The sequence below is a fragment of the Platichthys flesus genome, chromosome 6, assembly GCF_949316205.1.
Source record: "Platichthys flesus chromosome 6, fPlaFle2.1, whole genome shotgun sequence".
Lineage (NCBI taxonomy): Eukaryota > Metazoa > Chordata > Actinopteri > Pleuronectiformes > Pleuronectidae > Platichthys > Platichthys flesus.
This window is the reverse complement of record NC_084950.1, coordinates 9,379,311-9,397,327: the sequence shown is the minus strand read 5'-3', so window position 1 is coordinate 9,397,327 and position 18,017 is coordinate 9,379,311. Positions and strand designations below refer to the sequence as shown.

At 40.0% G+C, this 18,017-nt stretch overlaps 2 protein-coding genes across 2 annotated transcripts; one reads left to right on the top strand and one right to left on the bottom strand.

The window, feature by feature from the left end:
• Positions 1-245: 245 nt before the first annotated feature.
• chkb (choline kinase beta) lies at positions 246-10,330 on the bottom strand. The gene is made up of 11 exons (XM_062390886.1): positions 9,598-10,330; positions 7,043-7,151; positions 6,765-6,878; positions 6,021-6,154; positions 5,833-5,937; positions 3,850-3,908; positions 2,963-3,050; positions 2,711-2,819; positions 2,019-2,119; positions 1,836-1,917; positions 246-1,733 (listed from the first exon to the last, which is right to left on the bottom strand). The coding sequence occupies exons 1-11, from the start codon at positions 10,101-10,103 to the stop codon at positions 1,677-1,679; spliced, it is 1,464 nt and encodes a 487-aa protein (XP_062246870.1). The 5' UTR covers positions 10,104-10,330; the 3' UTR covers positions 246-1,676.
• Positions 10,331-13,063: 2,733 nt separating this feature from the next.
• LOC133955850 (zona pellucida sperm-binding protein 3-like) lies at positions 13,064-15,630 on the top strand. The gene is made up of 8 exons (XM_062390887.1): positions 13,064-13,541; positions 13,661-13,779; positions 13,939-14,042; positions 14,147-14,324; positions 14,420-14,537; positions 14,644-14,726; positions 14,827-14,951; positions 15,110-15,630. Exons 1-8 carry the CDS (start codon positions 13,122-13,124, stop codon positions 15,169-15,171), a joined length of 1,209 nt encoding a protein of 402 aa, XP_062246871.1. The 5' UTR covers positions 13,064-13,121; the 3' UTR covers positions 15,172-15,630.
• Positions 15,631-18,017: the final 2,387 nt, after the last annotated feature.

Here is an 18,017-nt window from a genome sequence, read left to right as displayed (position 1 = left end):
CAACAGATCCAGTTAATTCTAAAGTTTCCCCTCGATCTCTGAGCAGTAGACTTTTTGTTCCTGCCGGTCTATTCTTGGCACATGGAGGTAGGACAACAGTCGGCCCTCTGGCACGTCACCATGGGGCATTCAAGTTACCTCGCAGTAATATGAGAGTATGTGTCAATACATTTATTAAATAGTATTAATTTGAATACTTAGTTAACGAACAGGTAATAAATACATAAATAAAAAAAGTCCACCAGTATATTTTCCAAGCACGTTTATTTTTGAATTATGTTTTAGTAGTGCAAATAGGACCGAAACAATAAAGAGAAAGTTTAACAGAATGAAACTGCACAGGGACAACTCTGCTGTAAAAACAGCTACAGTTAATGAGGCACGGATTCTTTTTCAGTAGTTTCGTATCAAGAGTAAACTGATGATGCACGAAACAAAGATATGGACATTAAAGTTGATGGCAGTGCATTGAGTCCAATCCAGGAGACAGTACAAACGAATAAAAATTAAATAAATGTCAAAACCCCACTTCACATTCAATTGAGTTAGAAGGAAAGTCATAAATAATACATGTTTTTATATGGTTATGTCAAGAATTTATTCCAAAACTGTTTTCAATAACTGTTGAATTTTATTTAATCCATCCAATTTAATGTTGCTACACTAATGTGCCATGTAGAAATTATAACAGAAGTTATTCTTGTCAAATAAAAACACTTTATGTATAGAAAACATTTAAATCATTGACATTAGCATAGAGTGACACATATATGACAAGAGATAATATAACCTGAATCGAACATGTGCGGACAATTAGAGGAGCAGCAGTAATGTACACTCATTACCTTGCAACCAAAGTAGTGACAAGATCCAATATTAAGTGCCTCACGTCTAATAAGCTTTCTGATGGTTAATCTAATTGGAAGTATTGTTTGCTACAATGATAATGTATAAAATAGCCCCTGTGAAAAGTTAACAATATAGGTAAACTTTTAAAATAACTGCAAAAATTGGTGGGTCACATTTTCACTTATTCTTCTCTGCAGTAAAACTAACTGACACATGATAAAGTTTGGAGCGGCAGGTGAGAATATTTACTTTCCGTCTTCCCTCACAATCTGCATTCATGGGATATACCTATGCGACTAAATACATAATGAACATCAGAAGAAAGAGGTAAGGTGGAATGAAAACACTGAACCAACGAGTTATACAAAAGCCTCCCACAATGAAGAACTCATTTCTACAAGTGAAATAATACAACATGATTGCTACAGTAAGATTCTAAAATGAAAAGACATGAAAACTCTGGCAACGAGGATTGTCCATCACTGACATGCAAAGACAGTGCAGCTAAACAATTATTGATGTCACAAAAAATGGTCCAGAAATGTTAAGTGCATCTAAAAATGATAAAACAGCATATCTGAACATTACATGATTCACAACAACATTCAGAGCTACAGAGCTAAATCTGCTCCAACAACATTCCACTCTTTGTAGAGGCACGTACTTTGAGAAATTGGATTGCCTGAAAGCTTTTATTGTGCTTATGCACACGTCTTAAATTGCAAATTCACACTTTTCACAAACCACAGATGGTCATGAGCTGACATGCATAGAGCTGGTGTTTCAATAACACATTGCTGAACATAAATATCCCGACAGGGTGGAATTCAGGAGAAGAGCTTTTTTTGCTTGAAGTAGGCATCTAATCGAACCTGGGCATAGTCCTGCAAAAAATTATGTTAATCACTGTAAGGCATAGACTGAGTGAAAAATTAAGTAAATGTCATGTTTACTTGTTTCCATCAGACAAAAACTATTCTCCTTACCATGTATCCAAACTCGATCTTGGATATCTTGGCTTGAATGATGGACCACAGGGCCCAGAGGAAGTGCGAAGCTAATGCATACCTACAAATCAAACCAAACACACAATAAATAACACAACACTGCCAGGGTTACTGTGATTCTGCCAAAAGTTGTGACTGCACACCACTGCTGTAAATAATCACCTGTTGGCTTCAATAATCATGTCCTCTTCGATCTTCGTCTGGTCCTCAGGAATGTCTGAATATTTTCTCCGTTCTGACAAATAACTTCTTAGGAAATGAAGCTGCAAAAAGAATGAGCATTATCCTTATTACATTTGTAGATGTTATGATGGACTGTTTAATTAGTTTCATCTTTGTTCCATTTAATAAATTATCGTTACATAAGCATTTGTTTTCTCATATTTTGTTCTTATTAACCCATTATATCAGCAACAGATAAATAAATACAAACAATAAGTTAATTGTACCAAAACTGTTATTAATAAAGATGCTTTTTCATTACAATTGTTGATCACACATTTCTAGATCACGATTGTGGGACAAATTACCGATCTGGAGAGGAAATGGTTTCAACTTCTTGCACAAACATATATTCTGTGTGTGTAACAAGCAAAGTGTGCATGCATTCTATACATCTTGCTAACGTGGACTTAACATAACACAAGTGTAGAACTAACAAAGACATTTGGGTCTTGTTTGGCAAAACTTTGTGTTTATGGTCCACTTGTATTAAGAAATAAAACCACTAGAGGGCATTGTGAGACCAAAACACTTCCATCACCTTTTCCTAAACAACTGAGCCCTGGAGTTGAGAGCTGTAGAAAGAAAAGTAGCTGTCGTTTACACTAGGGCTATAAAACGCTTAGACAGACCTGCTGCTCTCTGGTGGGGTAGTTCTCTGGTGAGGCTTTGTAGAAAGGCCACTGGTTGTAGGTGTAATCGTACATCCACTCACAGAAATGGTTCCCAAAGTCAAAACCCCTACAAAATAACATGTTCTATATTAATACACAGAGGAAAGATGTAAAACTGCAGTCCCAAAACACTAACTTCTAACCATAAGGCCTCAGCAGTGTTGATGTAGGACTCATTGATCCCTCCACACCTCAGCCTTCACACATTACCTGTAATTGTAGCTGCTGTATTCGAAGTCTATCAGCATGAGTCTGTCTGATGAGGACTGGCCACTGTCGTCCAGTATCAGAATGTTTCCTGTAACAGAAAAACAAGAAGTGAGAAAATCCACTTTGATCTAATGAGTGGTTTTATTTCTGTAACAATGACAAGTATCGGAGACAGTCAAAGAGCAGCCGCCATCACACATTGAGTGTGCGTAAATACCCCGTGTGTGGAAATAACGTGGGTTCTTATGGTGCATCTACTCTCTTCAGCTGCCTGTTGTACTTTAAGAGTCACATTTCTGACAAAAACGCTCTAAAAGTAATAGATATTCAGTTTGTGTGGTCAGTAACTTAGAAGTCTGTATGTAAGAAATACACAAAAGCATGTGGTAACATCCACTGTACTTTGTTTCTGGGGTTTGGCTTCTAAGTGAGAATGAATGTTATAATAAGTGATAATTGATAGCATTGGGGTAACACTTTTATTCCTGTTCCACAGAGTTTCAAATCAGATCGCTTCCCAGAAGAGGGCAGGTTGTTAAGGCAGCATAATAATAATAATGCACATGGAATTAACATTGGTAGGTGTAATGCTCAGGTGTCCACATACATTTGGCCATGTGATGTAAGCTCCGCTTCAGTGAGTTCCTGTTCTGTGAAACACTCATTCATTAGAAACCTAAATCAGCGGCTGTCACCCCATCTACGTCCATGACTCATTTTCACCCATAGGAGGATGCATACGAATATGAGCTGTCCCTATTAATAGAGACCCCATCCTCCGTTTTGACTTATGTAATATCCTGCTCTTCTTTCTAAATGTGACAGAAGAGTCTCACAGGACAGGGGACAAGGATCAATCAGACAAACTTGTGAGAAGTTTATTTTACCTTCCTGGACGTCATTGTGGCAAAAAACCACTGGTGATGGTGTCTCTGCCAGCAGTGCACTGTTGTGGAGATGAGAGCCGGATGAAAAGAGTAGGTGATAAAGAAAAAGGGAGAAGAGAAATAAGAGATGGTGAAGTACTGAACTCTGAAGTAGGGTTACTCAAGCATTATTATAATACTTCTATGAGAAATAAAGAAATATATAATTGAAAATTATAAGGGCAGTATGAGAGGGCATTCCTCTGCCAAGTTAAATGCCCTTCCCCCCCCCAAACGAAAAACTGTATCTGACAGTTTATCTGGATCTACTCCCAAATGCCTTTGGTCTTGTCTCACCCTTACCAAAAAATTCATGGAAATCAGTTGAGATTTATTAGAATTCTACTAGCTATCAAAAAGACACTGATGAAAATATAGCCTCAGTCGCAGAGGGCGTGGAAAGGGGGTCAAGATGTCCTCGCCCATAGAAACGCCTCTGAGGCAATGAGATACAGTCACGTGTCATGTTATCAACAGCTTTCACTGTTTTACTGCTGGAAAACCAGGCTGCACTGCACAACATGCATTCCAGGTCCACCCCTGCCCCTTATACTCTTGCTGGTGGGCAGCTAACGTGGGACAAAACATGACAAACACATTCAACGGTATCTAACGTAACGTTCCATATTTAGATTATCGGTATGGGATAGCAGGTAATCACAGAGGTTTCATAGGTAATACATATGACGCCATTTAAAAAAGCTACTACCCCGGCTAGACAAGCCCATAGAGCTGGGCAATATACTAGTGTCATAATCTTCATGAGCAGGAAATTGATAACTCAATAATTATTTTAAAAAATGTAAAGTTTCCTTTAAATGCTCCGTTGTGGTCTAAATACTTATCATTATATAATTGATCTTGATGCAAATTCAAAAGTACGAGATAATCGCTATATTCACTGTTTTCGTCATTTGTGTTACCCGGCCTCTCTCACACATGGTTATTGTTTGTTCTTGCCTCTTTGTTCATTTTATAGTTCCATAGTGTTTATGAATGAGGAAGCTCCTGAATTATTCATTCAAACGTTGGTCAAAGTGGGGTTCAACACTCTAAAAGGAGGCTTTGGGGAATATAACTAAAACCTTGCGGAAATTAAAGTGATAAATCCTGAGGGGAGAAAGAAACCAATGTCCATCTGATATCTTATATCTGTCTGAACCAAACACATGTTATGAGCTCCGATAAGAAGGAGGACGAGCGTCAGGTGATGACAGTGCATTGGCCCTGTTTTCCTTCAGTGGGAGACTGGTTTATCTACTAGATAGACGAACGTGTTCATACATAAACACGGACAATAAGCACTGCGCTGGAACTCTACTGGTTGCCAAGGTCAGAGCGTCAGGAGGACGCAGCAGTGAGGTTGTGGCAAAAGTGGAACAAAGGTCAGCATTCAGAGTGGAAACAGACAGCCCGTCCTCTCCCTCAGATTAAACTTGTATTCAACAAATCTGTAAGTTGGTATTTGGATTGTTTTACTAGTTTATATACAGAGCACAAAATCAATATGATAGGATAACTCATTATTTGTTGAATACACGTGTTGACAGTAACTTCCGCGCCTCACTGGCAGACAAGAGGGTCACCACCCACCAAAACTCTCAGATATGATCATTCCAATACAACCACTCTACAGGTTTTTGGGGATTGCCCTTTAACATGGGAAGTGGAACAGACTACACTGACACCCTTCCGAGCTGGTGATTACAGTGAGTAATATGATACGGCTGTGATGGAACTACACGTAAGCACCCATCGCTTGAGCAATAAGGATTGCATCATCGTTCTGCTATTTTCTCCTCGCTTTCTGTCGCTCACTGACACTGCTGGGTATTGAAAAGAGGGGCCAGGGGATACAAGAGGTTTCCTCCCATAGCCGCTTTATATATAAAAATACATATAAAGCCACTCCATGCAACATACAGAATGTTGTGCAGGACTCACCGGAGGCTCTGCAGCTCTGCAGGCAGGTCAAACTTCATCAGCTTCTTGAATTTCTTCACATGTGCTTCCCGTACAAATTTAAGCTTCATCACTTGATACATGTATCTAAAAGAAATAAAGTAGATGATACAAATAAGTAGAAAAAATGTATAGTGCTAGAAAGAGAGTGATACTTAGGGGGTCCTTACTTGTCAATGGTCCCAAACAGCCACTTAGGCTCTTTGTTAAAGGGCATAATCATCTCATGGAAACGTGCCACCTTGGTTGCGAGCTCAGCTGAGACGGCAGGATCTGAAAGTTGTTCTGTGTTCATGCGGGTATTCTGGGAGAACAGAGATACAGGGAAATTACTATACATCTGTGAATGCTTCTGTAACATAATGAACTAAAGCAGAAAGCAATGGCAGCAGGACCTTGGAATCTCCACAAACCTAATGGGGTTACACAGGTGTATCATGACCAGACAAACAAAAAGTCTCAAGGGGCATTATGAAAAACGCAACAGGAAGCCCCCAATTTAGCATTTAGTGGCCATTTTTCACATTTTTACTTTGCTTTGACGAACTTGTCTCAGGGCTTTCATCTGATCAACTTCAAATTGAGATGAGTGTCACAAAGATAGGGATACAAACTAACTCATGAATAGGTTTTTTGGTCACACAGTGTGACCGTGGCGTGGCGTCAAAGTTTGATTACACGCCATCAAAACACAATGTCCTGTATCTCGGACAATGATGTTGTCATAATTCCACTGTGAATTGTCCTATCACCATTTATTATTGTAGCCCTAATGAATTGGCTTTTTGAGGGCTTTAATTTCACATTAACATCCAAATAGACCAATATCTATTGTGCTTGTATGATTTGGCTGGAGATGATAGGAGTGTGAAACAAAAGAGACACAGTTTATTTCTCTTGTGTGTGCTTCATACTGGAAGGTATTGTTCCAAGCGTCCCTCAGGGAAGATGCCATAAAGTTTTGGGCCCAGAGTTCGTTCTGCCAGGATGGCAAACATCACACTCTCCAACACCAGAGAGTCCACACCCTGTGACAGAGACACAGACAAGACTGAATGTCAGACACAATATCATCATTTTCAAAATGCTTTTAATGTCATTTGATCTGATTTTCATTTCCCCACCATAATTATTAAATATGTGCAGCCACACCGGGCCATGGAATAATATGATTTCTTGGAAGCAGACCAACCTGTAGGATGGCACCGTAGATCCTGAGGAGCACCTGGCGAGGTTCCTCTCCCACCGAGTTCACATGCTCAGGCAATGTACACAGATACAGCAGATTACTCAGTCCACCACTGCAAAAACAAAAACAGAGGCAGGTTAACCTGACCCCACAGGCCACCTCTCTGGACGATCAGAAGACAACCAACATGTAGATTTGTCATGGGAGGCTGTTGTGTTTTGGTTGAGCTCTTGGCAAGTTAATGTCCCAGAAAAGGTTCAACAAACCACACCCACCCACATTACATTTGATTTCATTTGGCTGACGCTTTCATCCAAAGCGACTTACAATAAGTACGTGAGGGTACAAACCCAGAACAACAAGAATCAAGAAAGTACAATCTTCCAAGAAAGGGTGTGTTTTTACATTTATAATCTTTCTGCTGTACTGATGTCAATGGGGAACTCATTCCGTCAATTAGGAGCCAGGACAGCAAACAGTCGTGACGTTTTCACACACACACACCTTCAATTGTTAAGTGTCCCATAGTGTCAGCGGGGATACAGCTCATTACATAACAAGACAATATGACCCAAAACGATTAAAACAGCAGCAGAACACCCAGAGGTGTGGACTCGAGTCACATGACTTGGACTCGAGTCAGACTCGAGTCATGAATTTGATGACTTTAGACTCGACTTGACAAAATGTAAAGAGACTTGCGACTCGACTTGGACTTCACGGTCGAGACTAGGATTCACGGACTTATGATACAACCAATAAGTCCGGCTTCAGCCGCCAAAGGACACGAGAGCAGGTCATGCGCTCGGGACAGCACATCCGTTTATTCTCCGTTTATTTTACAACTTCATTATTCACAGCACCCACTTCCTTTAAACCCCCCTTTCAAAATAAGAGTCACTAACAACAACCCACTTAAAACCGGATATACAAATCAACCCTTAACAATACGTCATTAAATAAATTAGCTTACAATTATAATGCCGATATTATTTCAATATAGAAATATTAGGTACCTTTTAGCCATGTATATCACAAAAAAGGCAGAACAAGAGATTAAATTGCTCAAAAAAAAGTTAAAGAAGATTGACTATTCTTGTTTGTACTTATTGATGATTATTTAATGTAATCATAGAGGAGTTATGCTTAGGGCACCAAAATGGCTCGCAGCGGCACTGGGTGGAATCATACTATGTCCCCATCGTGCACAAATGACTGACAGACTTTGGCCAATTTGGTCTTTTGCAAATGCAATTCAGCATAGGGCCCTGACATATAAAAAGCACAACCATGTTCATTATTATGTTCAAGTATTTGTTATGTTTCTCACATGTACACAAACACACAGACAATATGACGTGAGATAAATGAGATGAGATAAACACAGGACAGGACAGAAATGTTCATGTTCATGTATTTTTTATGTTTCTCACATGTACACACAGACACAGACAATATGAGGTGAGATAAATGAGATGAGATCAACACAGGACAGGACAGAAACTGCTGTGGAACTAGTTAAAATGCAAAATACAATGTTAGCACTTTTGTACAAATAATTACAGTTGCACTTGTTTTTTCAAATGTGTTCATTCTGTAGGAGTGGTTTAAAATGAAGAATATTCTTGCAAAATATGAGTTAAATGTTAAAAATGACTGGTTAATAGTGGAATAGGGAAGTGCAATGTTGGCACAATTGTTTTTCTGCAATTTCAATTGCACTTGTTTTAATAAATAAATACAGATTTTAAAAGCATACATGATCTGTGTAAATATATTATTAATCAGTGATCAAAAGGACTCGAAAAGACTCAAAACTCAAACTGCAGAACTTGGACTTGACTTGAGACTTGTCAGTCTTGACTTGGGACTTGACTCGGGACTTGCCTGTCTTGACTTGGGACTTGACTCGGGACTTGAGGGCAAAGACTTGAGACTTACTTGGGACTTGCAAAAAAAAGGACTTGGTCCCACCTCTGAGAACAACCATAAAGATAGTGGCTCCAATCTGGAGCCATAACTACTTATCAAGAGTCCACAGAAAGAAGGTTAGTCAGTATGGAACTCATGTTCTATTTTGTAGGTAAAATTCCTATAACTAAGGCCATATCCTGCAATGATCATGATCAAGGGCGCATGCTACATCACATTCACATGTCTCCTGTATGTATTTCCATGGGTAACTTTAATTCTACTATGTCTGACATGATTATTATTATTATCTTACTGGTAAATGAACAAATAACAAGCCGTCTTTTACCTGTGTTATCAATGAGGTTACGTTATTTGTTAAATCCCTCAAATGCACTCTTATAAAAATAGCAACCCAAATGCGTGTTGCCACGTTTCGTTCCCTACTGGTTTGATTTATGGATCTAGTGTCCTAGCTCCTTTTGCTCTCGTTTAATTATGATTATGATTATTGTTTGTATAAATAATAACAGTGAACAGTTAATGACGGTCATTACAGAGTCGTCATAATAGTTGACTACAAAACGACCCTCCATCATTACAAGGACACTGCGGTGCTGTTTACATCGTTGTCATTTATTATTCACCTGACGATGCTGATCTCAAAATCCTCCTCTGGGATCGTCTTCCACGACCCGGACAAAAAGTCCCGGCACCAAGCATACGCGCGGCTCCTGGTGTCCCGGTCCACATCCTCGGTCCTCCCGCCCCGGTACGACTCTGCCTCGGAGTCGTCGTCCGCGCCGGCGTCGAACAGAGGACTCGGGGTCCTTAAGTTTTTCTCGTCAACCACGACATCCTGTCGTCTCCTCGCCAGCGGAGGACCCATGTCTTCCGTAATGATGGAGGGGATGTTGCCGCAGAGCTCCGGGCCCGGTTCGCCTGCTCCTCCGGGGCCCGGCTCATCGCGACCTCCGCGGCTGGTTTGCGCTTTTCCACTCGAGTGCATCGAGAGTTTGCGGGCGAGGAGCAGAGGACGGCGGTTGTTCAGTGTCGGTGTGAGGCGGAGGCGTGGACTCAATGAGGAACGCAGGGCACCGGTAATGCTCCTTAACCGGAAGAGGCGACCATAACAAGCCAGTGATAGCAGCATGTGGGGGGCAGGTTTAAATCGAGCATTAAACTATCAGAACACTCAACTTACTGACGTCCACCGACAGCGTGGAGCGTTCCGGACTGAGCCGAACTGACGTCTGCGATACCCAATCACAATGCGTGTGCGCGTTCTTTCTGTCATATCATTCGTTGTTTCGGGAGTTGCGGCACGATACGTCAGCTTCCTCGTACCCCAAAGGTTTCTGGGAAATGCAGTGTTTATTTGAGGGAGTGGCGTGAGTGGTGACTGCCCTACCGAGTTCGAGCCCCTCAGGTGTCAGCAGTGACCAATGAAAATGCGTGTGCGCGTTCTTTCTCTATTCTCATTGGTTGTTTTGGGCTTTGGGTAACGATACGTCAGCTTCCTCGTACCCCAAAGGCTTCTGGGAAAGTGTTTATACGAGAGAGTGGCGTGAGTGGTGACAGCATACAGCCCTGCCGAGTTCATCCCCTCAGGTACATACAGGACAAATATAGCAGCTCTCAAATTAATCTACCATGTTCCTTTTTGTTTATGGTATGTTTTAGAAAGATGGTGATTACATTGCAGTCCAGTATACTTTATCTATGTTTGTTTTCTTTTGGTACTCTGGTCCCAGCCCAATTATCTTTGAAATACTCCATTAAATATAACCCATAGATGCTTTATGATTGTTTTCAAAACAACCACAAATTGCTCAAATGCTTATATACTTTAAAAATGTTTAAGTTCACCAGAAGTAAAGAGTTTGGTATCTATTAAGTTTTTTTCAGCAATACAGAAATACTTACCACTTTTGCCATAATAGCAGGTGCGTCCATCAAAGCAGCAGCTTATAGCTTCACACTCTTTGCCAGAGATACTGAAAACCCCACATTGTATCTTGTAATGTTCAGCCACATCACAAGAGTGATATACTAACTGGTACGTTAAGGGCGGCCTTTGAGGTGGTTATGGTGGTGCATATCTTGATGCCTGGGGATGCTGGGGCTGCTGGTGCGGCTAGGGCGTCAGGGGGCTGCTGGGGCGGCTGGGTCGGCTGGGGATGCTGGGGCTGCTGGGGCTTGGAATATTAAGCATCAGCCAGACAGCCAAGAAGGACCAATGCCAGGAGACAACCTCTGATCAACTTCATTGTTGTGGCTTCACAGCAGAGGGATTCACGAAGAACACCAGATACTGTGAAAAATGTGGGGCAAAGTTGCTGCCTTTTATCAGATATTGCAAAGACAGACTTGTCAATATCTCACATCCTATTGGCCGCCCGCAACTGCAAATGAAATGCTCCTGTTACTGGGCGGTGTTTGGTTGAACAATGAAGAGATTCAAGATAATGCCAAACAGGTAGACTCACCATCAGAATTTATACCTCTTTTCATCTATAAGTGCAGTTGTCATTTCTAAAAATACCCATCCTTCTTCTTGTAATATGCACTAATATTTAATTGACAGAATCACCAAGTGAAGTGTTCAGATTTTTCAAGATGAAAGAGGAATTACAGTGGTTAGAGTATGCATCTAGTACAGTGTAGTACTTAGTAGATTTAACGGATCCGCATCTGATATGCGGAAGGTTCCTCTTTGACTCAGCAAATCCTTAATGTACATCAGACTCGTCATGAATGTCAGATTTGTAACTTGTTTTTTTTCTTTTACACTGGATTGTATTCAAAATTAAATTAAAGAAATCTTCAGCTGGAGTCATGTGTATATTTAAAACTGAAAACATAATTAGTTTTTGTTTAAAAATCTACGAAGACAATGATAATCAGGAGAATACTCAAGTGACAAGCCACTAGCTATCATTATATAACTTTATAACTAGTTCATTGTTGTACATCCTAATTACAGTGTGACAGAATAGCTGCTACTGAAATTGGTTTATTTCTTTGAATTACTTATGGGATATGTGTAATATATATATATATATATATATAGTTAATTTCATCAAAATACTGGCAAAAAAAAGATTCTGGGAACTTTGCTCGTGAAAGTGCACACAAGACGCTTAATGTTTGCTAATTCAGGTTGGTCTGACATGACCCTTGTCACTGTTTTAACTTCCTTCAAAAAAACTTGGATGAGTTATAACTTACATTAAAAAAACATTTCCTGTTAAATATTGACTAATACAATATAAGTTGTTTTAAACATTCAAAAATATAACAAAAACGTCTTTAATTGTTATATGTTTAATAAATCTTTATTTAATAAGGAAACTCTTCAGAGCTAAACTGTTAAATCTTGAATTTAAAATATAAGTGGTTGGAATTTGCCAGAGTAATAAGCAGATAAGTATTAAAGATCTTTATTTAGTCACACATACTGATTTAAAACACCAGCTGCTTTTAAGCTCACAAAATCATCATCAGGTCTAGTGAGTGCTTTGCAACATTAAAAAGTATAGTCACATAAAGTCATTTCACTTTTCTCCAAGCTCTGACTAAAAGTGTTGGAACAATGTTATCTCCTCTTTGTGACTTTGCTGGAGCCAAATTGATTTTCAACATTCTGCTAAATGTACTTTGGCAGAATGCAGAAGTTGACATTTCATGTTAAGGGCAGGTAGACCTAATCCACGGTCAACATAACTTGGTACATGGTTGTCAACTATTTATACACATTTTTTTCATTTGCTTAAAGAAAAGTTAACATAACCTTTCAATTTACCAGCATGATACTGTTCAATTTGGTACATTATCCTCACATTGATTTATGTTTGCAGATGTATGTAGACTTTTTAAATAGGGTATACAATTTAGGGCACAGTCACATTTTATGTATCAAGAGATTAAATAATCTGAACTTTAGCTGAAAATGTCTCAACACATCTATGTCATAGGCTTTGGTCAACAGCTGCACATATGTCATTGGCTAAGGTTTACTCTCATTAGGTCTGATGAGGAGGGCCCAGTTGAAGGGGCGGGAATGTAGTGGGAGTAAACATATGCACGTGGTATAAAAGTATGTGCACATATCCACCCTCCTTACAGCATCCAGTGAAGTGTGCAGAGCACTCGTTGTGAAGCCATAGGGATGAAGTGTAGTGCGGTGTGCCTTGTGGCACTCTCCTTGCTTGGCAGCGTATGTGATGCTCAGTGGTTACAGCAGAAGCCAGTGACACAGGAGCCCATCAAAAATCCGCCTAAAGAGCACCAACAGGCAAAGCAGACGTTTGAGAAACCCCTCACCTGGAAATACCCTGCAGATCCCCAGCCTGATCCCAAGCCTGACGTGCCTTTCGTGCTGAACTTTCCGGTCGCTGCTGCAACTGTTGCCGTCGAGTGCAGAGAAAGGGATGCTATAGTGGAGGTCAAGAAGGACCTGTTTGGGATTGGCCAGTTGATCAATCCTGCTGACCTTACCCTGGGAAGCTGTCCGGCTGTCGGAGAGGACCAAGCTGCCCAAGTGTTGATATTTCAATCCGATCTCTCTGATTGTGGCAGCTCATTAGCAGTAAGCACAAAAAGAAAAAATCTGTTATGATGACTATTAACTATTAGTATGGGAAAATATGTTTTGTATATATTGCTATTTGCTGTTACTAATATTTATTTCTCTACTTCTCTGGCCAGTTGACAGAAGATTCCCTTATCTACACCTTCACTCTGAACTATATTCCACAAAGTCTGGCTGATTCTCCTGTGGTGAGGACTAGCAGAGCTGCTGTAATTGTCGATTGCCACTATCAAAGGTATGTAGTCGATCAACAAGAAATGTGGCAATAAAGAAACTAAACACAAACAAAATCTTAACTTATAGCGTTTGACCTAATAAATTTCAGTGTGGAATACAACAAATGATGGAATACTTAAGTTGCTTGCATACTAAGGAAACCTGTCTCATTATTTAGGAAGCAAGATGTGAGCAGTCTTCCTCTTCACCCTTTGTGGGTCCCATTCTCCGCAGTTAAGGTGTCAGAGGAGTTCTTACACTTCACACTGAGACTTATGACTGGTGAGTTCCAGAATCATGTATCTGCGTATTTATATATTTATGGAACTGTAATTAAAAATATGATTGTGTCACCATTAGTGAAATGTATGTTTTTAAATGCACAGCTGACTTCAACTTTGAGAGACCAAGCAACGTGTATTTCTTGGGAGATACTGTTAATATTGAGGCTACCGTCGAGCAGTTCTTCCACACGCCCCTCCGTGTTTTTGTGAACAGCTGTGTGGCTACTCTTTCTCCTGATGTGACCTCATTCCCCAGATATGTCTTCATTGAAAACAATGGGTGAGGTAGTTTAAGAAGTTCACTTGAATTGTCCTGCAGACCACGAACACCCAGCATGTCCCTCTGCAATTTTGAATGTTTTTTCTCGTGTTCAGGTGTTTGGTTGATGCCAGGATCACAGACTCCTCCTCAAGGTTCCTTGAACGCACTGCAGAGAACAAGCTTCAGTTCCAGCTGGAGGCCTTCAGGTTCCAGAATGCTGAGAGTGGAATAGTGAGTATCTCCACACCTAACCTAAGTATAAAATATTTTTTATTAAGCATAAAAATCTGCAATATTGGATTTAATAACATTCTTAATTCTCTGATAATCAAACCAGGTCTACATTACCTGCATGTTGAAAGGACCATCAGTTGCCTCCGGCATTAATAGTGAACAAAGAGCTTGTTCCTATATAAATGGGTGAGTCTGCGAGTGTGCCTATACGAACGTGTGTGAATTAGAAAGCATGACAGGAGAATTGATATGGGACTTCTTATCCTACACCTCCTTTTCTTCCCAGGATGTGGAGGGAGGCCAACGGTGTTAATGAAGTCTGTGAATCCTGTGAGACAATGACAGCTGCCGAGCCACGTCCGTCTACCCCTGGTAGGAAGATTCGTGACGCGTCCCAGAAGTCCAGTGAAAGTATGTTGTTCCTACATAATTATATAATAGTTTGATTTCATATAGGAAAAATTTAACAGCCAGCATTTTGTAAACTTTATATCAAAGGGTGTACTTATCTGGGTTGAGAGACAACCATAGTGATAGTGTAACACACATCTTCTGTTTTTCTTTCTCAGGTTACATATGGGAAGGCCAAGTCACCCTGGGTCCAATCCACATTAAAGAAAGGGCCCAATAGCGCTTTTGTAACTGCCCTGCCACCACTATGGCCATTGAAATAAACATTCTGAATGGTTCATATATCTGTCTGTATATGTGATTCTCTTTCTTTTTGTTAACAGTTCAGCTTGAACAAGGAAAGTAACCCAATTTACTCCATCAAATGTAATCCAAATTTGACACATTGAACAATAATAAAAGTGTGAGAAAAAAGAAATCCTCCAGATGAAAGTGTAACATCTTCTACATCGGCCTCTGTGTAATCTTAAAAGTTACATTATGAACAAATGCCCCCCTTCATAGACCGTAAATCATTACATTTGATGAAATAAAAAGCAGTTGTGATAAAATTGTCACGGAAATCTTCCTTCCCCTTTTTTCCTTCAAACTTTAGACAGAATGTGAAGTACATAACAATGATATGGAATGAAATGGACTATATGATATACAAGTAAATATAATAAAGCTACAGCATTTAGTATCTTGTATGATCCTACATTTGTTTCGTATATATCCTACTTCATCAACACTATTACTTTTCCATTCATGGAGTCTAGAACAAAATCTAAATATTAAAATGAAGTTACTTTGTCAGTTTAACATTCTGGATATTTAGCGAATGAGGTCTAACATTCAAGCGTAATACAAATGTTGTTGCTGACACAAAGCTTTTTACCTACTTAGCGGGTACTCACCACCCTCCTGTGGTCCATATGGTCAATTACAACTTAGCAGGTTTCACAGTTTCAGCACCACGGCAGTGAACAGCTCCACAGTGCTTGTCACTCTACCTTTTTGGCTCTTGTTTTTTGCTGACTGCTCTTTATTCTTTAGGATCAACACCCTTAATGGAAATTTAAAAAATATCACATTCATTACCAATAGGCTACTTTCAAATCATTTACACAGTGGATGCTGTTTCATAGGAACCCCTGGACCACTGGTGCAAATCAAGGGGTCAAGTGCGCCCCTTGCCCCAGTTGAAATCCGATTGGCCCCTGGTGTGCATGTAGTCTTTTTTGAATCACTAACTAACAATTAATATGAGGATTTATTAAGAAACACACAATTTACTCAAAGCTACAGAGCTAACAGTCAACTATAAAAAATTACTTTAATGAGCCCCTCACTGAATCAGGATGTGCATGGATATTTAAACATATAATTGACGCCTCTGTGTAAATTATGGCCGCTAATTCAGAAAATGTTTAGATCTGCTGCGGACTTTACTCTTTTTGTGTCTTTGCTTTTTTGCCCGCTGTGTTATATTCAGGCTCAATGCCCATCAAGCTTTTGGTAAAAAAAACGTGACATTGAAACACATGGTCTGTGTTGGGGCATTGGGGGGACTGGACCCCAGCTGAATCTGAAGTGCCCCTTTCTTGTCAGAACACATACAGACGTGGACAAAATTGTTGGGACCCTTCCGTTAAAGAAAGAAAAACCCACAGTGGTCACTGAAATAACTTGAAACGGAAAAAAGTAATATAAATAAAAATGTACTGAAAATTAACTAGTGAAAAACAGACATTATTTATGAATTGTGGTTCAACAGAATCATTTAAAATAACAAACTAATGAAAATGGCCTGGAAAAAAATGATGGTACCCTTAGAAAAGATTGAAAATAATTTGACCATATGGAAATGTTAAACTAAGGTGTGTCCTCTAATTAGCATCGCAGGTTTCTTCAAACTTGTTATCAGTCAGTCTGCCTATTTAAAGGGTGAAAAGTAGTCACTGTGCTGTTTGGTATCATGGTGTGTACCACACTGAACGTGGACCACAGAACGCTAAGGACTTGTATCAGGAGATTAGAAAGAAAATTATAGACCAGCATGTTAAAGGTAAAGGCTATAAGACCATCTCCAAGCAGCTTGATGTTCAAGTTACTACAGTTGCACATATTTTTCAGAAGTTTAAGGTCCACAGGACTGTAGCCAACCTCCCTGGACTTGGCCGCATGAAGAGACGGATAATACGAACGGTAACCAAAGAGCCCAGAACAATTTCCAAAGAGATAGAGGTGAACTCCAAGGTCAAGGTCCACCATCAGATGCACCATCCGTCGCTGTTTGAGCCAAAGTGGACTGGATCCTCGACCAGGATCGTGACCCAAACACACAGCTAAAAAAAAACAAGAATGACTAAGAGCAAAACGTTTGACTATTCTGAAGTGGCCTTCTATGATCCCTGATCTGAATCCTATTGAACATCTGTGGAAGGAGCTGAAACATGCACGAAGAAGACACCCTTCAAACCTGAGACAGCTGGAGCCGTTTGCTTACGAGGAGTGGGCCAGAATACCCGTTGAGAGGTGAAAATGTCTCTTTTAGAGTTACAGAAATCGCTTGATTGCAATGATGCCTCAGAGGGTTGTGCAAAAACACATTAAGTTAAGGGTACCATCATTTTTGTCCACGCCATTTTCATTAGTTTTTTTTTTTAAATGATTCTGTTGAACTACAATTCAAAAGGAATGTCTGATTTTCATAAGTTAATTTTCAGTAAATTTGTTATTACTTTGGTCAGTTTCAAGTTACTTCAGGGACCAATGTTGGTTTTTCTTTCTTTAACGGAGGGGTACCAACAATTTTGTCAACGTGTGTATGACCATTTGTCAAGGAACAGTTTTCAAAAATATTCTCAATCAGGAATTTAGAGTGGATGTTGGACAAATAAGTGGCCTGTAAGTGGGGGGCCCTTTGTGGCGCTGTCCCACTGTTTTGTATGCAAACGTCCCTGTCAGTGTGATGTCAGTGTAAACACTTCTTGTTTTTTTACTCCACTGTTTGCAAGCTCCAGCTCTGCCTCGGTGCAGCCTGCTCATATGGTGAAAGCACTGACGTTATATGCTCCACACCAC